The following is a 24,594-nucleotide window of genomic DNA, read 5'->3' on the forward strand; positions in this document are numbered from 1 at the left end:
TCTTGCTGTTCCTGTTGTGGTTTTAGAAGCACTATATAGTATATGTATTGTCAACAGGAACAGTATCACCCCCAGGACATGAGTACTGGATAATGAGAGAAAAAACTTTGACTCTTATAATGGTTTATGACATAGATAAATATAACATAACATAAACAGATAAGCAGTAGTTACATGATTATAATCTTCTTCTTGATGATGTTATTGTTTTTTTAAGATATGGATTCTCTGTTTAACCCTGGCTGTTCTGAAACTCACTCTTGTAGACCAAGTTAGCCTCAAATTCAGAAATCCACCTGCCTCTACCTCCATAGTACTGGGCCTAAAGCTGTGCACCACTACCACCCTGGCATGACTGTAAATCTTGAGAAAGGTAAACATTGGAGAAATATGTAAATATGTGAGTGAGGAAAGGAATGATGATCAGAAATATGTTATATCATAATAGTTCAAAAAAAGCTAGGGAACAGGAATATCAGGGATGTGCTTGATGGCCAGAGTTGTCAAAGGTAAGAGTACTTAAGTATTACGTATTAAGTATTACGTATATTTAAGTATTATGGTGTAATATCTTAAATGTTGTTCCTGTTAGGAATTTCCATGAACATTCTTTGAGTATGTTCATTCCTATAAGAAAAGTCTTTAGGCATACACCAGCAATTCTAAAAAGCAAATGAGATTTTGGTTTTTTGACTGATGTCTCTCAATATAAAATATGGTCTTTCAGTGTTGTGGTCACCTTTTCTTTATAGAATGTCAGCAATTTAAAATGAGTAAAGGATATGGATTAGGTAAGAATTGAATGCAAATGTGTTTTGCAAATAGTGCTCTTTGAGATAATCGCAGATGATGGTTGGATGCTGACGGTATTAATACAATCAGTATTTAACCTTGTATAACTCTGCTTCATCAAATCGCACCCTGCACATTGATTGCATTAAGCCAGGTCAGTGGTTTCTTGCTTAGAAATATCTTAGAAGAATCTTAACAGGAAGGCAGCAGTAGCTGATCAGCTACTGTTTATTTGCATACTGAGTGTGTCATCAATAATACAAAAGACAAGGTCTTTAAGTTGAAAGAACAGTGGGATTGGCATGAATTTTGCTTAATGGTGCGTAATAAGCAAAGTAGTCTGTGATGCTAGAAACTGACAGGAGCCATTAAGTTAAAACAGATATATGTCTTTAATTTAAGGGTATTATGTAAATCTGACAGGAGTTTTTCCCCTTTATTTTCCTGTAGTTTAACTTTAATTGCTGTAAGATTAATTCTGATTTCTCTCATCCTCCAGAGGGTGATGAGACTGGAGTGATGGATAATCTTCTGGAAGCCCTACAGTCAGGTGCAGCATTCAGAGACCGCAGAAAGCGAATTCCAAGGAATCCAGGTAAGCTCCACTTTAGCTTACATACATAGTCTGGTGATATGTGAATGTTCTGCATCAAGGCCATCTTCCATAAAAGGAAAGTGGACTTTCTCAGAAACATGGTCTTTTCTCAGTTGATATTAGGTCGTGTGTGAAAGCTGAGCAGGTCCCTAATAGGTTTGCAGGTTTTAACCTTGTAAATATATCTTATACACTGTGTGCTTTGAAAAAAAAAAATCAGAAATAAGGACTCCCACTGTGTTTAATATTAAATATTTTAATTGTTATTTTATGAGCGTGAGGCTTGGGTAGAAGGTGATTAAAAACCATAAATGTAATTAAATCATTAAAAGTAATTGACTCAAGAGTATTATATTAGCTCTTCACAGATAAGGAAACAAAGTCACGGTTTGTTTCTACAGCTGAGTTTTTGTTTCTACAGCTGAGTTTTGGTTTTCATTTAGTATTGTTAATAGTGGGAGAATCGCCATGATCCTCAAAACTCAGAGAGTACTGGAGCAGTTGTTTGCTTGTTCCGTTTTTGTTTTGTTTTGTAACAGACAAGGTTATGGTATGAAAGCTGATTGCAGTGGGAAGCAGGACAACTAGAACTTGGCCTCTGTTGAGACCATGTGAGTCTGAGAAATTGTAACTGCTTTAAGGTGATCCAAATCTGCTTGTCTGATCACTCCTTCCAGGATCACTTCTTCATATCTTCTTTTCATGTCTTTCTTTATCTAGGAAAAAAAACTAGGCATGTTCATTTTAAGTTTCCCCTTCTTGTGATATAAAGCTATTTGGACAAGTAATGAAAAAAAGAAGAAAAAGTAATATCTAATATGCAAATGATACTTAATTTAAATTAGTATAATTTGACTTAACTAGTTTATACTCCCCAGAAATGTTCAGTGTTTGGAGTTAAGGTTACTGTAAATTAAAGTTACTGTAAATTAATAAATTAATAGAAACTGGTAGCCATTGAAATTCATTAAATGGAAAGAAAGAGTGGTACTCAATGCTGAGTTGTCCAAAAAAGCTTTGGGCAATGCTCAAATTCATAGCTATATCCCATGTAAGTTATATTAATCTTTTTCCCATTTGGCTAAATGTTCTGTTTGGGTAATGGTTAATGTTCCACATTTGCCCTACATAGAAGGCTTATAGAGATTAGCTTAGTGAAGATTTGATTGAGGGGAGAATAGTTCTTTGATTGGCAGATGAGAACACTTTATGTATATAAAGTCATTAAAGATGCTCTTTAACAATTTTGTAAAACTTAGGAAAAGAATTTTTAAAAACCTGTTCATATGTTCATAATAAGTTTGTAAAATAATATTATATGGCAGAGGCTAAGAGAAGTACCCTCAGACATGTAGGAGACAGTCAGTCCTCCATCTTCTATCTGTGTAAAATGGTGACTCCATGCTATCAGAGGCTTCTTCCATCCATTAGGAGTAACACTAGAAATACTAGTTGGTAAAAAGCAAACTGAAATAATGTTGTCATCAATATATTTCTCTTCTAAGAAACTAATAAGTTTTCAAAATTAAATCATGTTATTCTGGGCCATCAAAAAAGTTTTACTACTTTCTGGTCTATATATATTAAGCATACACATTTATTAAAGCCCCTGCTTGGTAAGTCTCATACCTCACTCTGATTCCAGAGAGCATATGTGCAATAGGGAGATCTTTCATTCAATGGATTTTCCATATGTTTGGTACTTAAGACAATATAGTGCTGTTGACGGTGAAACACCAGGAATATCTTCAGAAACATTGTGATTATACTGATTCCATGTATTCAAAATTGCAATATCTTTTTAGAGTGTAGATTGCCTGTATAAGCAACAACAAAACATAGTCCATCTATCTTTCTGATAGTCCTTCCTAGTAGCAACAGCCAAAACAGACATCCTGAGTTAAAAAGAAACTAGAAGGACTGTGGAGGTAGGGAAGGTGAGGAAGAAAATGAATCATAAGCCAACTACAACTAAAAAGTCCTCCCTGCCTCTTTCTAGAAGCAGAACTAGGGACTTCTGTAGGTCTCTGCCTGTCTTTCCTTTCTGAGCTTGATCACCTTGGCCTGTCAGTTCCGTAGTTTCTTAGTTACATGGTTTGGTTCCATTCCAATATCACCTTGATTTGATATTCTGAAACTTTCTCCAGTTCTACACTGCAATTCTAGGCCATTTACAATAACTGCCATGTCAAGATAATAAGATAAAAGCAGAAAAGCAAAATTAGGAAAAATATTAATTGCCCAAGGAAGGAAAAAGTTTGAAAAGACCACCCAGCCCCCAATATAATCATCTCAAAATACAGCCAAATGACCAGGAGCAATGAAAATGAACCATTCTACCACTGTGCTTGTTATTTCCACTATCACCACTCACAGATAGAATTACTATCTGCAAACCCAGAGATGTACCACTGAGGTTCTAATTCGAAAACTCTTTTCAATTCCATGTCCAAACACAGGAGGCACTAGAAAATCAAAGTGTTGGTAAATTATATGATTAGTTCCCTAAATTACCAGTTTTCACCATAGAACTCCCCCCCTTACACACACACACACACACACACACACACACACACACACACACACACACACACACGGAGCATCATAGGCAAATAAGAAAGAATTCCCAATTATTGCCTCTGGTTCATTACATTGAGTGTACACCATTTCTATTTAGAGGATTGTCCTAGCTTGGTATGATAAAACACCATGATCAAGAGCAACTTGGGAAGGAGGTTTATTTTAATTTAAAAGATACAATGGGTCATCAGTGGAAGCCAAAACAGGAACTCAAGGCTGGAACCTGGAGCTGACCAAGGGTGGTACCCCTCCCCCACAGATGGCTGAAGCCTCATATCAATTAGCAATCAAGAAAATGTCCCACAAACATGACCACAAGACAATCTGACAATCTCCCAATTGTGACTTTATCAAATAACATAGGCCTATGCCTACTTGACAGCTGAAGCACTGTAAGATATTTGAGGATAGACTCCCATATCACAAATGTTACTAAAAATATCAATAAGTAGGTATGATGTATGCTCTAACCAGTCAAAATTCACAGGGCAACAGATAACTACTTGGTTTGTACTGATACACAGACTGAATAGTAACCCACCTCACAGACTTTGCTGATATCAAGCTCAGGGAAATGAGCCCTAAATAGTCATTAATTTGTTGTACATGTGTTCTGTGAAAGGTGCTATACTAGATATGATAGAAGATGCAGAAATAATTAAGATAAGATTCCCTTACTTATAAAACCCTTGTATCTTACTTGAAAGGTAAAAAGCACAGAAAGACTACAGAATAATGCAAAAGATAGTAGGTATTAAACAACAGGTGTTAATAATATACTATGTGAGTTCAGAGGAAGAAGATAGCATGCCTTATTGGATATATCAGAAAAATAATCATAGAAAAAAAATATTGAAGAATGCGTAGGGGTTTTAGCAGTGGGAGTTGGAAGTGAGGGTCATGGTTTCCTCAAAATGAAATGTCATAAAGAAAAACATGGAGACAAAAAATCAGCAAGCCTTTTTCACAATAGCAAACAATGTAGCATAGAAGCAAAAGGATATAAAAAGCATAAAGATGTTGAGATAACTCTGAAAAATAAGTTTGTGACACATCATGAAATACTGGGGTCAGAGACAAATGTATTAGCATGAAATCCTTTAGAGAGTGGGAAGTTAAGGATTTTTAAGTGATAGGAACATTATCAGTGGTATGCATCAGAACATGTAAGCTACAGCAAGGGATACATTTGACTCTATTACACATACAAAGAGTCTTGCCTTTTTAACTGCTTCGTGTTGATTTGTAAAAAAAAAAAAAAAAATATGCCCACTCTGGAGCTGAGGAGATGGCTCAGTTAATAATGTGCTTACTGTGCAAGCATGATGACTTGAGTTTAGATCACCAACACCCAACTAAAAGCTACATGCAGTAGCTTGTGCCTATGAACTTAGAGCTGTAGAGATGGAGGCAGGAGTATCTCTGAGACTTGCTGGGCAGCTGGTCTCCCTGAATTGGATAAGTGAACTCTAGGTTCAGTTAAAGACCTTTTCTGGGGCAGGTGAGATGACTCATTGGGTATGGAGAACGTAGTCAAGCCTGATAAGTTGAGTTTAATCACTAAGACCTTCATGAAGAAAGAAGAGAATTGACACCTAAAAGTTGTCCTTTAACCTCCCTACTTGGGCTATGGCATTCATGAACAACTCCCACCCACACAAACACACACAATAAGTAAGTAAAACATTAAAGAATTTCCAAATAGAAAAGAGATATCCTACCGTCTCCCCTCCTCTAAAACAACAACAACAAAACTGACTTGGAGAGTATTGAGGACAAACCCTATTATTGACCTCTGGCCTCCATGACTGTACATACAAATGCACACACACATACACACAGACAGACAGACACAGACAAACTTGTCCAAACATGTACCCATACAAATAAATAAATTAATTAATACAATACATCTTTAATACTGTCACAGAATTGAGAAGAAATATTGAAGCTCTAGACACAGATAGTATCACTTCAGCTGTAGAGATATTAAATGTCTCCTTAGTGCCATTCGTAGACTTAGGTGCTGCAGCAGTAAAACCAAACAAGATATTTGCCTTGAGGAGCTCAAATACTTTTGGGGAAAACAAGAATGTCAAGTATGTGATTAAATTATAATGTAGTCTTTTGTAATCAAGATAAAAATAGTGTATTCATGAGCCATAGGAGTCAAAGAAATTTCCCTTAACCTCTATCATTTCTCCTTTGTGTCCCGAAAATACAGCATTTTTTTCTCAAAATTTAGTACATAAAAGAACCACCTTGCTTTCCCTTAACAATTAAGTATAGATTTATCAACTAAAATGTGCTTATCTTATATTGGCTTTCTTTGTTATATCCTTTGTTACCATTTAATTTCAGTATGTTTATAATTCTCGTTGGAGAGAATTGCCGTGAATATTCCTGATTTGATCCTAATAAGGTCAGACATAAGCTTCAGAGAAAAAAGGACATAGAAAAAGATATCATAAGAAGGAAAAATATACTTAAAATACAAATATATAACTCCACATTGATTTTTTTTCTACTAAATAGCAATAGAAATCTAGATCTGGCTTCTCTGTTCCAGCCAAACCAACAACTTCTTTTTTTGTCCACTGTAAATAAATATAAGGGGTGTCTCTCCAAGAGATATCTAATGTAGCTATTTTGCTTATAGCTAGATTTTAATATATAGTTCTGGCATTAATAATGTGAGAGAAACATAGTGAAGAAATTAAACAGAGGAAGAAACTAAATGTGTTTTGGCTTCAGTTTGGGCGACCAACACAGCTACATTTGAAAGAACAAGTAACTCTGGAAATACTCACTCCTAGTTTTTATATATTAACAAGGTAACAACAGTATAAGTGAGAAGCTGTAATTTGCCATTTGAGACTAGACAGGAGACAAGAGACAATATTATATATAGCAGAGGACTGAACCAACTCTAAGTGTTTGAAAAAAATATTATTCTAAATAAAGCTCACATTTTCCCAGTCCTCTCCGCTTCACATAAATCCAAGCAGTTTTGCTGGCTCTGTCTCCGTCTATACACACAGCACTTCAGCTACGGGAATGGGCATCAGAAGCATTTCTTGATGTTCTCAGGAGTCACTTCATAAACAAAATTAAAGCACGCACTACCCTTTCCCTTGTAACACACATCCATCCCCATGCCTGCTGCTTACTCTAACAACTAGGACTCTTATGTCTTCATGATATCAGAACTTCATGGTTGTCATAGATGAAGTGAGGGCAGGATGCCTCTCTCTTCTGTAATTGTACACCCCTGTTGCACCAAGTAGCACTGCTTATGTGTCATAGCCATACAGAATTGTAGAGGAACTACATTCTGTTTAAGTCACAGCCCTTCTCATCAGATGTTACTTTATTAGGCAAATTCTAAAGACAAGCCCATGATAGATCCTAGCACTTAGGAGTAGCCTCAATCCTTGAATAACTAAACTCTGAAAATGTTATGTTTCTCAGTTTAGTATTGCTAGGTTAAGATTCCCAATTATTCTAAGCTCTTTTGCACCCAAGATGACCTCCCTTCTATGAAATTCATTAGTTTCTATTTTATAAATTGTAGATATTATATTACCCTACCAAACCCTGTTTAGTATATAGCACACTTATTATCTTGTGCATTATGTTGAAGTTCTGATAAATAAAGGTAATAAAACCACCAAGGAAAACAACAGTATAACATTCATCCAAGTAATATTTAGTAGTCAGTTACTACCAACCATCCAGTAGGATTAGGCTCTTGGAATACACACCACAAAATGGAAACTGAGCCTGTGGCGACATTTTAGTTTTAAGTCATAACAATGATTTTGAAACCATTTTAAACTATAGTAACACCACATTAAATTTTTTTAGAGAAGGATTTAACTATCAGGAATTTATTGGTAACCTTAAAAACCATTTTAAGAATATGTTAAAGAGGTATGACAGGTGTCGAGTAGGGATTTGAGATAGGATAGATTTCAGATTGCAATGAGTTCCAAAATGCTATTAACTTTTAAGACTGAGTACTTAAGATTTGTTTTTTTACAACTACATATAAATTATAAGATGAAATATATACCTATATTCATTGTGTAATGTTTGCTCTTCTTGACTTCCTTTTATTTCATTTCTCAATGAAAGCTACATTTTACTTTCGGAACTTATGTACACATGTATTGATTAATCAGATTTAGGTTTGCATTAAGGAGGTGAGAAATAAAGGATTACTATGTTGTCTACTCTTGATCATTCTTTGACCACTAGTAGACAAGCTTTGAGCACACATTGTTTTCTGCCCGATTTATATGCAAAACTGTTCTAAGCAGATACTAATGATGTTCTCTACAGAAATTTCATTTTTGCTTATCTGTTAGAAATATGAATCAACATCACTCTGAGTGGAATTCCATGAAAGCAGAGTATATGTATATGTCCTTTGTACCTTTATATGACCTTCTATTCAGTAATGTTTAATCTTGACAAGTGAAGAAAAAAAGCGAGGCCCTGATAAAAAAAAAAAAATGAATATAACTGTATACCACCACTCTTATGTCCACTGTACTTGAATGTGACTGACACCTGTTTCTCATCTTCAAATCACAGTTTGTTCCACAAAAGTGCCAATTAGAGTTACCCTCAGAAAAAAAAAATGAAAATTAGAATGATGGTTGCAGCCTTTTGTTTCTGCTTTACTGTCTTCTCATCAGTGTTTGCTAATCTGCCCTCTAAGACCAGGAAGTAAGATTAAGAAGTGGTGAGCCTTTAGAGATGACATTAAGCAATTAATTCTGTTTTCAGTGTTCTCCCTAAATTCCTCAAGAGAACAGCCCTTTCTGAAGTTTAAAGGGTTTTAATCTGGTATGTAGGCGCATCTTAAGGATTTAAGCTGTTTGTTTGAAAGGCCTTCTGGAATCCAAGATGGTATTTTCCCTTTCCACTTGGGGAGGTTTTAACTTGAGATTTTTAGATTTAGTGGCCTGATCTCTTGTTTGTCTAGCATAGATGTGGTACACTGTAGGTAAGCAATACAGTATCTCTGGGCAATGAACAAGGAATTTTTTCATACATTATTTACAACTCTGCAGTGTTTTCAGAAAGGAACATCCTGGACACAAAGAATGAGACACAAAACAAAAAGTAGATGATTTTCATATTGTTGTTAAGAAAATTAATACTACCATGCATGAATTTTTTCTGTATTGAAAAATTATTATTAATACTAGATAATTAATAAACATATAACTGTTGCACAAAATTAAATATTTACTTTGGTTCCTAATAAAGTAAGTGATAGATTATCTTCAAACTACCCTATAGTTAAGCAATATGATTCTACATGGATAGTCTAGTATGTATTTTACATGAGACAACATGTCAATTGTATATATCAGTAATACCTTAAGTGACAGGCTCATTAAAATCATGGTACTTAATACATTTTCTTTTTATATGTAACTTTGTCAACATATTAACAAAGGGTTAGGACCAACCATAAGCATTATTTTGCTGAGAATGGGAAAAAATGATGTTTAAAAAAAACTTCTATTATGTATATATAAGTTTTTATTTTTGTGCAAATTTAAATTAACTCTTATTCATTAATTACAAGCATTAAAAGATTTGATTAATGTTCCTAAGAACCCTAATGTGGAGGATCCAGGAGCTGTTCATATTTAGTGATGGAATATAGCAGATTAGTGAGTGGTGGGCCAAAAATAAAATAAATTTAAAAATATGATTCCAACATAGTGAGATTTTTATGAATCTCTATTAGAAATAATAAAATAATAAATAATAATAATAAAATGTTTAATTTTATGTGTAATGTGTTTCAAGGACACATGAAAAGGCTAATGTTCCCATCTGTCAATCTGAATATTTATTTTCAGTTACCATAAATAGTATTGATGAATTTCATATCTTATGTAGAATGAAAACTTCTGGTAGGCTAAGATGAAAGACAAGTTGCAATCTGCCCAGATCTGTGTATTCTACATTATTCTTATGCTTCTATGATCTACTCTTTGTGCTCTCTGTGCTGTGTACTCTTGGGTCCCTTGCACAACTCTTTCTTCCTTCTCAGAATCTGTGGTAGAATGTTTTTGTTACTCTCATTCCTCATTCACTCTGTTCTTCACAAAACTGTTCCTTGTCTCCATTTTCTCAATCTTATATTCTGCACAATGACCATGGGTTTAAAAAAAATTAGAAAAACTCAGAGGAATCTAGTTGCCCTAACATTGTTTGTTCTGTCCTTGGATAGAGAGGTAAGACTGACAATGTATTGTTTTAAACAAACCCTCTCTTACTTTCTGCAAAATTATCCTGATTTTGGTGGCAGAAAGGAGGCAATGAAAGATGTTTGAAAGAGACAGAGAAAAATTCCTGGACAGAACTCTTAGCTCCTGACAATTTTCATATTGTGACCTTATGATCTCTAGAAATGCTTGTGAAAGTCAGTAAGGCATCTTGTCAATAATTAAATTATTGCACTATTGCATCCATGATTAATACAAACAATTACAGAATGTCTGTATATTTTATTCTCTAAAAATCACACAGATACAACACACACACACACACACACACACACACACACATATCACCCTTAAAAGGGAAGGTGTCTGTTCAGAATATACATGCATTTGTGTGTTGACAGATATTCATGAATTCAGTGAAAAGGAAGAAGTTCTAGATTTCAATGAGCAAGTGGGTAGATTTATTATTTTACTTTTTTCTCTAACAAGTCATCCAAATAAAATGGTAATTCCTCCTGGGACAGGTCATAATTAAATTCTATTCTAAGGAGAAGTATTTATTACTAGGTATATAAAACAAAATTTGTAAAAAGTACGCCCCTTATAAGATAACTAATATGTTCAGATTTCTCTGATATTTGGAAAATATATGCCTTTTGCATTTCTTCTTTTTCTCCTCCTCCTCCTCTTCCTTCTCTTCTTCCTCTTTCTCTTCTTAATATAAAGGCTAATTAAAGTTATAGGGAGGCTCTGCAGTATGTATATATCTGTTCACTTAAACCAGCATGGTGCTAGAAAAGTACTGTCTTTAATTGTGATTGTGTTAAATGAAATTACGTAAATAAATATTTTACTATTATATGACTTCAGTTTACTTTGCTACTTGACTTTTGTTCTCTATCATTATGATGCTTTTGTCCCCCTACTTCATTGGGTTATAAAAGTTAATTGTGACTTGAAATGTTTTTAAACAGAAAAGAAGTTCAGTTTTGAAATGTGCCATGTTATCTTTTCTTGGTGGTGGTGGGGGGTGGCTATAATTTGTGATATCTGTTCTGGCTTAATTGCAGGTAAAGGGTAGTGTTTGGGTGAAATTCATCACTGGGTATCAGTTTCTAAGTATCCAGAGATGCTTTTGTACCAATTAGCTATGACCTTTTCTTCTAGCCTTGGGGTAGGAGATTATTAGAGGCAACCATTTCTGAATTATTTTCTTTCTAATATTAGTTTAAGCAAATTTCCTTGCAGAGCTCTTCTTTCATACTGGTTTTTCCCCTTTAGCTGCATCTTTCCCCTAAGCTGCTAAATCTTTCACAAAGGAATTAAAAATGATGTTTCTATAAACATTAATAGCCTGTGCCCTTTGCTGAGTGTCCTACTTCAGAAATATTCCAGCTGCAGTGGTTTTACAGGCTATCATGCCACCTTGCTTCTTTTGACCAATGCAACTTTGAGCTTTAAGGTAGATGCAAATGCTTTTATGCCTGGGTGAGGTCTCTGGGATGCTAACTTTCTCAGTGATGTGAAAACCTCAATGAGGTGTAGAAGACCATATAGCTTCTTTGTCACCTTAATTCATCTTAGGAGCAGCTCATTATTATAAAAAAGGCAGGACAGGAGTGGACAAATTAGCAACTGCAAATCAGGCTTTCAAAAACAACACAAATGACAGTGTCTATGAACTCTATCATAGTAGTGTCACTGTTAGATATGATGTGTACTAACTGTTAAATCTGAACATTATAAGGAGAAAGACCAAATTCATGATTATCTAATTCAAGCAAGCTTAATTAATACGGGCCAGGAAGATGGACACTGGCCAGTTCCATACCCAGTACATCCATAGAGTGATACTGAATTTTATGTTAGTCAGGTGATAGTAAAAGCAGAACCCACAAGGCTGTGGTAGTTTCTACTGCCATCCAATCAGAGGCAAGCACACATCCTGTTGTACTTCCTGCCTATGTACTGCCACCTTGTGAACAAGCACACTCTGATCAGGTGGAACAACCTACCTTATTTATAGAAATTAAAATATGTGACATATTATCTTAGATGAACAGCTCCCAGAATACCAGAAAGTTATCTGTCCTTGGGTAAGTGGGGCTTAGCAATTAACTTCAGCCCCTATAATACATTTTGAGTTGTCAAATTGCTATAGAGAAAACCCTGTGTGAGGTAAATCAGCAAAAAATGAAGGTAAAGCAAATCTCTCTCTCTCTCTCTCTCTCTCTCTCTCTCTCTCTCTCTCTCTCTCTCTCTCTCTCTTTCTCTCTCTCTCCTCATATACACACACACCACCACCACCACCCACCACCACATATACACACACAAAGAGAAAAAAAACAAACCATAATTTTGGTCAGAGAATAGTATGAACAACTGAAGAACTGTTATTAGACTTACATTTGAGACAGAATACTGAGGCTGCACTGATGCTTGTGTTTTCTGTGGTGATTCCTCTTTCTTCCCTTATCATACATGTCATTTTCTTTGTCTTAACTTGAATAACACAGTTTATGAAACGGCCACTGCTTTTGAGGTTCACTTGATAGAGAAGTAAGTCTTATTAAGAAGAAAGTAATTTTCAAAGAAGTTAATATGAAAAATAAGTCCTGTTCAAATAATGGAAGGCAAACTTGACTGATTTAAATTGGACATCTAATTTTAAATCTTTTGTGCATTTTGTTCCGAAAGCTACTACCACTTGTTAAATTTAAATAAGAGAGAACAAAACAGACAGAGTAGAATATTACTTCTTCTTCGCTAGCTTTAAATTAATTTTAGATTACAGAGGACCACATCTTCATTATGAAAGTGAGGAACTCAATATGTACTCCAAAGTGTTCTCTTCTAGCACCTTTAATAATGTCAAGACTGAAGCAGAAGAACAAAAGAAGTAATATTTTTTATCATATAAATGTTACTTTTCTAAAATAACATTAAGTTAACCCCCTCCCATTTATGACTCTTTGCTCCTTAATTACAACAGAATCCACAAGTGTAACATATCACTGGATACCTGGCATGTGTACATTTATGAAAAGAGAAATAATACCTTAACATGAAATATAATAAGCCTGCTTTAAAAGACTATATATCATGAAATCTTTTTGTGGTTTGCCCTTTTGGAAAGATGCTTGTTTTGGAATTATATAAATACATAAATTGGGATACAAATCTTCCTTCTGCTAGCACTAGTTTTAAGTGACATTTGACACTGATGTACATGAACAGTTGGAACATCTCACAGTTGTTTTACTTGTATATGTACCCATCTGTGTCAGCTATCCAAGTGGTAAAAATAATAATCAAAAGTCTGATGGTTTAATATAATACCGATTGTGCGCAACATGTCTTTTATGCCTTGACATTAAATGTCTTTGTTGCTTTCCTATCTACTTTCAAAGTTCTATTACCCATTCCCGATCCTATTTAACAGCAGTTATTAGTCCTTTGACAGTACTGCCTGCTATTGACAGTATCATTTAATTTGCTTAATTTCCTGACATTTGCTGTTAATCTTTTACTTTGGGGTTTTCTAATACATGACTTGTGCTTAAAATAGAAAAGCCCTCCACTAAGACTCAGTTATTTCACCTAAGTACTACAGTTGTCCCAGATGTAATAGGAAGAGATAAAGAAGGGATCACAGATAATAAATTTTCCCTGCTTTCTCCACAAATTTATTACTGCAAGCTTTAAGTCTCAACTTTTATTGATAAATATAAATACGAGTTATGTAAGGACAGTCTGTGCCTACTTATAATAGCTCTCAAATCTGATTTTAGTCATTGCTAAGGCCAAACCACTACATAAACACTCCTGAATCAATCTGAAAAAAAGGTATTTGTTGCATAATCTGTTTTTATTGCATATGCAGTCCATTTTATGATTTCTGTAATTAAAGTAGTAAAGTTAAATTATATTTTTCAGTGACCTATCAGGTACACATATACTTTATTTCCTGAAGTAACTGATGGTCACTTCTAGTGGAGCAAGGGAGGAGGCAGGTAATGTTTTCATTTGCTGATGAGGCTTTTAGCAAAACAATCCCTGTTATAATCCTAGATCTGAGTAAATCCCCCACTCAAAAGGCAAGCAAGGAGGGAGATCTGTTGCAGAAAGAACAAAGGGAACAGAGAAAGTAGTGTCTAAATGTGCTTGGCCCAAGGTCCCCTTTTCAGGCTTCCATTCTTCCAAAGCATAGCACCTCTCACCATTGCTCATAAAAATTCTAAATATTGAAATGTTGTTGTATGTTTCACGTTCCATTTAGGAATATTATTCTTTCCATTTCAATTGGCTATGCTATTTGTCATGTACTGTCTGTCTTCTGTATTTCATAGCACAGTTAAGCCTAAAAAGCTGTACTTGGTTGTTGTTGTTGTTCTTAAGAGCATCAAGCAATTACTATGTATTTTATGACTATCAGTTTAAGTTTCTTGAGTGCTGTGTTTTCTAGATGAAAGATAGTAAATAAATATTAGACTTTTAAATAAAAAAAAATTATGCTATTCTTCAAATTTTGTATTGCCTAAAAATAAATAGTGGCTATTGGTTGCTTTTATTTCAATAAAACCTGAAAATACACACCCTTTAGTGAGCATATATAAATCTGCACATTAATGTTAATAGAAATTACACATGGATATTGAGGTAAAAAAAATCTAAGAAGGTTCAATAAAATCATGTTATGTAGCTTAGTTTTTATAATACATCAACCCTAAGGTATATTGTTGACATAAGTTAGAGTGTAGGCAATCTTTAACACACAAAAAGCTTAACTAAATGGTTTTATGCTTTGTGAGTCTCTTAAAGTATGTGGGGTGAGGTTTTTTTCCGGTTTGGATATTTTATTTACATTTCAGATGTGATCCCCTTTCCCCATTTCCCCCCACCCCCATTCCATCCCCCCTCCTCCTGCTTCTATGAGGATGTGCCCCCACTCAACCACTCACTCCCACCTCCTCACCCTCAAATTTCCCCACACTGGGACATCCAGCCTTCACTGGACCAAGGACCTCCTCTGTAGGGTGAGGATTTTAATTGGAAGAAATTCTCTAAAAAGCAATGGTATTTTATGTCTATAGAGGTAGTTTCCTTGGTAAGAGTAGTGGGTATAATTCTAGAAGTTTTCTAATCTTGCTGTTCTGCTCTTTTACGTCAGAGAATTTGTAAGTTTGTAGACTCTCCCTTCATGCAATTTTACTCAAGGGCTGTGATTTTTCTGTGGTGGTACAAAACAGTAATTTGAGTACCTTCTCTCATTAGGATGCACTGAATGGCAGCTTTAAGTCAGATGATAAGCACCTTACATCATGGTGTACATTCTTTAAAAGAAGAAAAGGAAGTGGGTAATATTAAAACAACAGCAAAGAGGGGAAAGCTTCTAGAGATCCACTATTGTTAGTCCACATAACAGGAACAGACAGACAGACAGACAGACAGACACACACACACACACACACACACACACACACACACAAGAATTGACATAGAAACTTTTGTAAATCCCCAACATCTAAGACCTTTCCATGATTTAACAAATGGATTCATATTACAAATGAAAATGCCATGTCCTAGTGCTTTGCTGTGGATGTGATAAGCATAATGAATAAAAGCAATTTGGGGAAGAATGAATTTATTTGGCTTACAGTTTACAGTCTATCATTGTGGGAAGTCATGGCAAGATCTCAAGATAGGAACCTGGAGGGAGGAAGAAACCATGGAAGAATACTGCTTACTGGCTTGCTCTACTACCTTTCATATACTGCCCACACCTGTCAGCCTAAGGATAGTATCACCCAGAGTATTCTGGGCCCCTCATCAACCAGCAGTTAAGGAGATGCTCCACAGACATGCCCACTGGCCAGTCTGGTCTAGACAGTTCTTAATTATGATTTCCTCTTCCTACATTCCTAAGTTGTGTCAGATTGTTGATAAAAGCTAATCAGTATAAATTGCTTATATCCCTACATGTACAAATGTCACTGTCTCTTGACAGTTCAAAGTTCTAAGGAAATGGGACATTTAGGTATAATACAAGCATTATAGTAAAAACGAAAATAATTTAGGGCTTGGGAGTTATAGAGATCATCTAGTGTTCAACATTTGGATTTGAGGTAAATTTCAAATAGTTTCTATGATGTAATTGTTCTAATGAGAATGGCCTCCATAGGCTCATAGTTTTAAATACTTGCTCCCCAGCTGATAGAACTGTTTGGGGATTAGGAAGTATGTCACTAGACGTGGGTTTGAGGTTTCAAAGGATTGCTGAAAGTCCCAGTTATGGGTAGAGATCAAGATGTATGCTTTCAGTTGCTCTGTTGCTTCATCATCACGAAACCTGGCCCTCTAAAACCTTAAGCCAAATTAAGCACTTTCTTTTAACTTGCCTTGGTCATGATGTTTTATCACAACAGTAGTTAAGATTTGATATGAAGTACATTTTGCTATGATGGCATTGGAGTTACTGTGAATATAGGTTAAAATCCTATTGATCTTATTTCTATCAATACTTGAATGAGGTAATAATCACCAATAAAAGAAATGCAGTGGACTGAGCTTCCAATTGCATAGCCTATCACACTCTTTTAATACAGAATAAGTGTGACATAGAGCAGATCTTATTTTAAAGTAGCCCTCGATCTACACTCCAAGTTTTAAATAATTATAATGAAATCTAAAAGGTTTTTTTTTCTATTACAAGTATACAGTCTTAATGAAACCTTGCCTATACCTGGGGTTTATTTTCTATCTTATGGTGTGTGTGTGTGTGTGTGTGTGTGTGTGTGACTAATGTTGAAATAAAATGTTTTATTTGCCTGACTAAGCTATACTATTGCACTAAAACTTCTACAAGAAAAATATTTTAGATGAACTCTATCTAACTCCAGAAGATAGTAACTTATTCTCTCATTATTTTTCAATCTAGGAGAAACTTTTAAATACAGCACCACTATTTTGGTTTGATAGATAGTAGCTCCATAAGTTTTAGCTAGAAGTGGACTGCAAAAGCAATCTTTCTTTCTTTAATACAGCACTAGATATAATTGAGGATGCATCTAAGAAGCACAAGATGTTCGTTCTTCTAATAGTTTCTCCATAAAGATTCTCATGCAGCTGTGTTTTAAGTGTCCATCATTAGAGACAAATGCATTTTAAAGCTTGTGATTAGAGGGCTCACAGCCATCAAACTCTGTTGAAAGCAGAAACATAATATTAATATTTAAGCTTTCCATTTGCTTTCGTGAAACCTATGAACAGAAGCTATTAGGTTTCTAGGGATTGTATTGAAATGGAAAATTCAGCATGAAAAAAAAAAAAGCCTTGATATTTTTACTGAACTTGTCCAGTGTTAGGCCATCCTGAGAAATGGCTCTGAATGGATTCTTATTCTTAAGAGCCAGAAGTACTTGTCCTCTTTATATTTGATTTTGTCCAATATTACTGTGAAGAGGAATGATATTACAGGAGCAAGAACACTTTAAAGATTACAATTTAGTCAGTGCCCCATTTCAGAATAGTTGGATTAAAATTATTCAGTTTAGTTCCATTTTCTACGAATTAAAACAAAGCATGAAGGAAATAGGGTTTGGAAGTTTTCTGAGTCAGTCATATAAAAATCATAGCAAAAGTCTTTCTGTACCTGGCACATACTACTATACCTTCAATAAAGACCACCTGAATGAATGACTACTGTCTATAAGTAAATATATACTTCATTTCATTAATTATATGATCTTCTTGCCTTCCCTCATTACTGAATAACTAGAAGCATTCTACTTATGTAATGTCCTATTCTAAAATAGCTTGCATTATAAAACTATTATATTCTCATTACAGAAAATTTAGAAATATACAAATACAATATACATGAAATATACAAAGACAAATGTCTCTACTTTCAATATTCAAAAGCAACTACCATTAACACTTTGGTTTATTTCTGTCTCCCATGTATTGCTATACATATTTTATACTGTTCTGACTATACTATAAACACAATTATGTACCCTACTTTTTACTTAACTTTGTAAACATTTTCACATATTAGTATATCTCATTGTATATGTTTTAATAGCTGCATATTGTTATAATGAATAAATAAATATAATTCACACCTTTTGCTCCTTAAATATTACATTGAATGTTTTTCTAGATTTTGCTACTATAAATAATGCTGTTGTAAACATTTATCTATGTATAAAGTAAATACTTATAAATCAGGACAACTCCATCATCAACTGGTTTCAGAAAAGTAAAGGAAGTTTGCCAAGTACAAATCATGATTTGCTATACCTCTCTCAGAGAATGAATTCTGTAATTACTTATTTTATATAGGCATGTGTATGTGTGTGTGTGTTTCTCGATCATTGTGATAGATAGATATTATTATTAAGGCTATTTCATTGATTTATTTGTTATTTATTCATTCATTCGCTAATTTGTTTGTTTGTTGGTTGGCTGATTTTCGCGACAGGGCTTATCAGTTATCCGCCCTGGCTGTTCTGGACTCTGTTGACCAGGCTGACCTCATAGATATCTGTCTGCCTCTTCCTCCGGAGTGCTGGAATTAAAGCTGTGAGCCACCAATCCTGGCTAAGACTATTTTTTTAAATGAAGAAATCTCTAAGTGTAGAGCAGGTTTTCCTCAGTCTCTTCCATGAATCATGAACTGAGAGTACAGTATCTTATATGATAGTGGCAATGATATGAAGCAGCCAAAGTGTACTTTTAGTAGACTCTCTTTACTGAAGGCAACAAAGTGTAGAACAGAGCTTTGAATCTTAACTTTACTACATGTCTAAGAGAAAGTATTCCTATTTGAAATGGGTAAGCCCAGAGTTATGCAGATAAACTCTTTACCTGTGGTTTCTGAGTAGCAATGATCTTATTTTAGATTTTCCTGTTTTAAAATGAAATTATCCTCTAGCTATTTGTCCTATTAAATTATGCAATAATATTATATCTAAGTTTCCTTTCCTAAATGTCCATAGCTATTTGCCAAAACATTATTCTTTCATACAACTCCCACCTTCAGTTTTATTCTGCTGTCATCACATAAGCAATATATTCACCTGTTTGTCTTTATCTTTTGGTAAATAGCCCAGGCATCTTCTGACTGAAATTTATCTGTTTCCCTTCCTATGTGAGGTGTTTACTTTTTGATGTTGCCTTAATTTATTCGTACTTTTCTCCAATTTTCACACTCTTCTTAGAGTGTGAAGAAGTATTTACCTGTTCAGAAACTATTGTAAACTATTTTTAAAAAGCGAATCCTAAAGTATTCAAAGTATTTGGCACATTTCCTGAGGAAAACATATATAATACCAGTAATATAATGTTGATAGTCATCTCACTATTGGTAACATTTCAGAGAAGAAAAAATTGCTGTTCATTCCTCTTAAACAAAATAGTAAAAACCACAAAAACAAAGAAGTGGGAAAAGTGAATACATTGGATTTGTACAAGAATCCCAAGTACTAACTTTATTTTTCTAACACTGGTTTATGGCATTAGCTGCATCTAAATCATGGATTAGACTTCTCCTCATTCATTACTTACTTAATCTTAATCGTATGACTAGGTAGTTGTTTAAGATTTCCCAGCACGACTTAGCAGCACACATTTTTAATTCCAGGAATTAGGAGGCAGAGACAATCAGATCTCTGAGAATTTGAGACCAGCCTAGTATACATAGTGAGTTCCAGGACAGCAGAGCCACATAATGAAAAACCTGTCTTGAGAAAAAGCAAAAAATAACAAACAAGCAAAAAATATGTCCTTTACTCTCTTCAGTGTCATTCTCAGTGAATGGCTAGCTCATGTTCCCTTAGGGTCTCCTCCTGAAACAAATTTTGCCTTCTTAACCTTATTTTGCCTACCTTATTCAGATTAATCATATTATCTCCTTCAAATTAATCATATTATTTTTCTCTTTACTGTTTCAGGTTAAATTGTATTGTTTTTCTTTCTACAAATAATTGGGTCATCTTTCTACTTAAAGGTCAAACATTAGCAATAAGAAAATAAAAATACAAGAAATATTATTGTCAAGCCATATCTTTTTGAAAATTTGTTTATTCACTTTACAGCCCAATATTAGTCCTTCCTCTTCTCCCAGAACCCCCTCACACAACTCCTCCCCCATTCCTAGTCCCTTCTGGATGTCATAACCCCCCACTCTTACCTACCACTATCACCTACCACCCGTAGACCCTCTGGGGTCTGTCACCATCCCAGGTCTCTGACTCATCCTAGAATTTGCGACCCCACACACCACAGATCTCCCTTCTTTGTTCCCTGCCCTCCCTACACACGATCTCTCACTGCCCTCTTCCCCTCTCCATCCCCTCTTCCATCTAGTTCCTTTCTTCTGTCAACCTCCAATATCTATTTTGTTTTCCTTTCTAAGAAAGATTCAACCTTCCTCCTTTGAGCTCTCCTTGTTTTTGACCTATTTGGGTCTGTTGATGATAGTTATCCTCTACTTTATGGCTAATATTCACTTTAAGTGAGTTCATACCACATTTATCCTTTTGGGTCTGAGTTACCTCACTCAGGATGATATTTCCTAGTTCCATATATTTGCCTGTGAAATTCACGATGCCCTTGGTTTTAATGTATGTTGGGTGCCCTTGCATTTGGGGCAAAGATGTTCAGAATTGAGAGTTCATCCTGGTAAGTTTTTCCTTTGATGAGTATGAAGTGTCCTTCCTTATCTTTTTGGATTACTTTTGGTTGAAAGTTGATTTTATTTGATATTAGAATTACTACTTCTTTTTGTTTCTTGGGACCATTTGCTTGGAAGATTGTTTTCCATCCTTTTACTCTGAGGTAGTGTCTGTCTTTTTCACTGAGGTGCATTTCCTGTATGCAGCAAAATTCTGGATCCTGTTTATGTATCCAGTCGATAGTCTACATCTTTTTATTGGAGAATTGAGTCCATTGATATTAAGAGATATTAAGGAAAAATGATTGTTGCTTCCTGTTATTTTTGTTATTAGAGATGGAATTATGTTTGTGTAACTGTCTTCTTTTGGGGTTGTTGGAAGATTACTTCCTTGCATTTTCTAGGTTGTACTTTCCCTCCTTGTGTTGGAGTTTTCCATCAATTATCCTTTGAAGTACTGGATTTGTGGGAAGATATTGTGTAAATTTGATTTTCTCATAGAATATCTTGGTTTCTCAATCAATAGTGATTGAGAGTTTTGCTGGGTATAGTAGTCTGGGCTGGCATTTGTGTTCTCTTAGGGTCTGTATGATATCAGTCCAGGATCTTCTGGCTTTTATAGTCTCTAGTGAGAAGTCTGGTGTGATTCTTATAGGTCTGCTTTTTATGTTACTTTACCTTTTCCCCTTACTGCTTTGAGTATTTTTTCTTTGTTTTGTACATTTGATGTTTTGATTATTATGTGGCAGGGGGTATTTCTTTTCTGGTCTAGTCTATTTGGAGTTCTGTAGGCTTCTTGTATATTCATGGACATCTCTTTCTTTAGGTTAAGGAAGTTTTCCTCTATAATTTTGTGAAGATATTTACTGTTCCTTTAAGTTGGGAATCTTCACCCTCATCTATTCCTATTATCCTTAGGTTTGGCCTTCTCGTTGTGTTCTGGATTTCCTGGATGTTTTGGGTTATGAGGTTTTTGCATTTTGCATTTTCTTTGACAGTTGTGTCAATGTTTTTCATGGTATCTTCTGCACATGAGATTCTGTCTTCTATTTCTTGTATTCTGTTGGTGATGCTTGCATCTATTACTCCTGATCTCTGGCCTAGGTTTTCTTACTCCAAGGTAGTTTCCCTTTGAGATTTCTTTATTGTTTCTACTTCCATTTTTAGATCCTGGATGGTTTTGTTTAATTCCTTCGCCTGTTTGGTTGTGTTTTCTTGCAATTCTTTAAGGTATTTTTGTGTTTCCTCTTTAAGGGCTTCTACCTGTTTACCTGTGTTCTCCTGTACTTCTTTAAGGGAGTTATTTATGTCCTTCTTAAAGTCCTCTATCATGATCATGAGAAGTGATTTTAATTCTGAATCCTGCTTTTCCAGTGTGATGAGGTGTCCAGGTCTTGCTATGATGAGAGAACTGGGTTCTGATGATGCCAATTAACTTTGGTTTCTGTTGCTTACATTCTTGTGCTTGCCTTTTGCCATCTGCTTAACTCTAGTGCAACCTGTACTTACTGTCTCTGACTGGAACCTGTCTTTCCAGTTATCTTGCTTGTGTCAGAACTCCTCAGGGTCCAGATGTCTCTGTGATCCTGTGTTCCTGAGCTCTAGCTGTCTCAGGATATGGTGTCTTCATGGTAGCAGACCAGCTAGGTGTCTGCTGCTCTAGGTGCAGTATTGCATCTAGGATGTCTAAGGATATGGTGTCTTCACAGGAGCAGACCAGCTAGGTGTCTGCCCCAGCCACTAACCTCAACTCTTAATAGTATGAAATTATTTTAAAAATATTTCACAGCTTCTATGAAATTTAAATACAACTTAGCTGAATGATTTCATCTCTTAGCTGAATGATTGTATCTCAGTATCTGTTTTGGGTTGCAGTCAAGAAATTGATCCAAGTTCCAGTTATCTGTGGGCTTCACTGAGGCTAGAAAATCTACATATAAGTTCAGTTATCATCCATGTGAGACAAGAGTTAGTAATGTTGCTGTGGTCTAATGTTTGTGATTCCCCAAAATGTAGGGTCTTGAGGAAAGTATCAATGTCTTTATAAAAGAAGGATGTTTGCCTCTTTCATTATGTGAGATTTATTTGATGGTTTGAATGAGAATGGCTCCTGACAATTCATATATTTGAATTAGGAGTCTTCTGTTGATGTAATTGCTTGGGAAGGACAAGAAGGTATGGCATTGTTAAATGAGATATAGCACTGAGGATGGGCTTGGAGGTTTCAAAAGCCCATGAATGGACGTGTGTGTGTGTGTGTGTGTGTGTGTGTGTGTTTCTGTCTGTCTCTATTTCTGTTTCTCTTTTGTATTGCTGATAAAACAGCCAGATTGTCTACTACTGTCAACTCATAGACCCTTGGGGAACACTCACAAAAACCATACTAAGGGTTCCTGACTCATAATGAGAAGAGTGAATGCCTATAAATACCTGAAAGGGTATTTTAGAGCACTCAGCACTAGCCAGTTACCATTATATAATTACTCCTATTATTGTCTTCAATTATTTTATGACTTTGCTTTGAGAAAGAGCAAGAACAGGTCTGGTAGGATGGCTAAAGCCATAGAAGTGTTTGCTATGCAAGACTTACAATCTGAGTTTGATCCCTGGAAGCCATGTAAATATGTAACGAAAGAACTGACATCACAGTTTCCCTCTGACCTTCACAAGCACTCTGTGACACACATGTATACATAAATGTAATTTTTGGTTATTTGATTTGTTTTTGTTTGTTTGTTTATGTGTGTATGTGTTTGTATACATGTGTGTGTCTGGTGCCAACATAGGACAGAAGATAGTGTTGGATCCTCCTGGATCTTGAGTTATAGGTGGTTGTGAGGGAATTTAACTCAGGTCCTGTGTAAGAACAGCAAGCATTCTTAAACTTTGAGTCATCTCTCTAGCCCCTAAATAATTGTTTGAAAGGCAAGAGTAAATTGGAACATATTAAAGGTGCTAATAAAGGAAGGAAATGATTAGAAAATTATTGACCTTTAGGAGAAGGAGTGAAGAGCTGACTTTACCACAGAGGAACATAAGATACAGCTATACAGATAAAACCAAATAGTGAAACTTGTGATAAAGACACATTCTTAAAACACTTGAAATCCAGACCACCCTTTACTTGATAGAAGATGAGAAACAGAGTCAATTTTCTTTAAGAGTGTGTCCTCTGGTAGTTTAGCCAAGTTGCAGTGGAAAGGCACACATACAAGAGTATATGGGCAGCATAAACTGTACTCAATGGACTTAAAAGGGAATACGCAAAGTTGGGTGGATAGGGTAGGATATGGATATGGCCAGAGTGAGGGGAAATATGATCACAATATATTATATGAATTATCAGTTAACTAATGAAAATGAGGAAGAGTTAAAAAGAATAATAGAAGAAAAGAAGCTGTGGAGTCAGGGGAAATCTGGGCACACTCAGACAGTAAGTGAGACATGCACAATTTTGTGAAGTCTTGATGACAGCTTAATTATTCACAGCTAAGAAGACTAGTATCCTAGTGTCTGTGGGAGGGTATCCCAGGTCTTTGAAGGGTTACCTCAGTAGCCAAATTGGGCCTGCAATCTGACCATGACAGAAAAGACTGATTATGGCAAAACAGATGTGAAGGAGTTTCAGATAGAGAAGTCAAAAGCTAAGATTCATCTTCCAGTGCTACTCTCATCTTGCTTGTCTGTCTATACAC

The 24,594-nt window shown here is 35.2% G+C and overlaps 1 protein-coding gene across 5 annotated transcripts in view; it reads left to right on the forward strand.

Moving 5' to 3' along the window:
* Positions 1–24,594, forward strand: part of Diaph2 (diaphanous related formin 2) — a 629,631-nt gene that overhangs the window by 494,946 nt on the left and 110,091 nt on the right. For all 5 annotated transcript variants that reach the window (XM_076918875.1, XM_034485231.2, XM_034485232.2 and 2 more), the window contains one exon: positions 1,292–1,387. In XM_076918875.1, the coding sequence (XP_076774990.1) occupies positions 1,292–1,387 (96 nt within the window). The remainder of the gene's footprint in view (positions 1–1,291; positions 1,388–24,594) is intronic.

This window comes from Arvicanthis niloticus, chromosome X (assembly GCF_011762505.2).
Source record: "Arvicanthis niloticus isolate mArvNil1 chromosome X, mArvNil1.pat.X, whole genome shotgun sequence".
NCBI lineage: Eukaryota > Metazoa > Chordata > Mammalia > Rodentia > Muridae > Arvicanthis > Arvicanthis niloticus.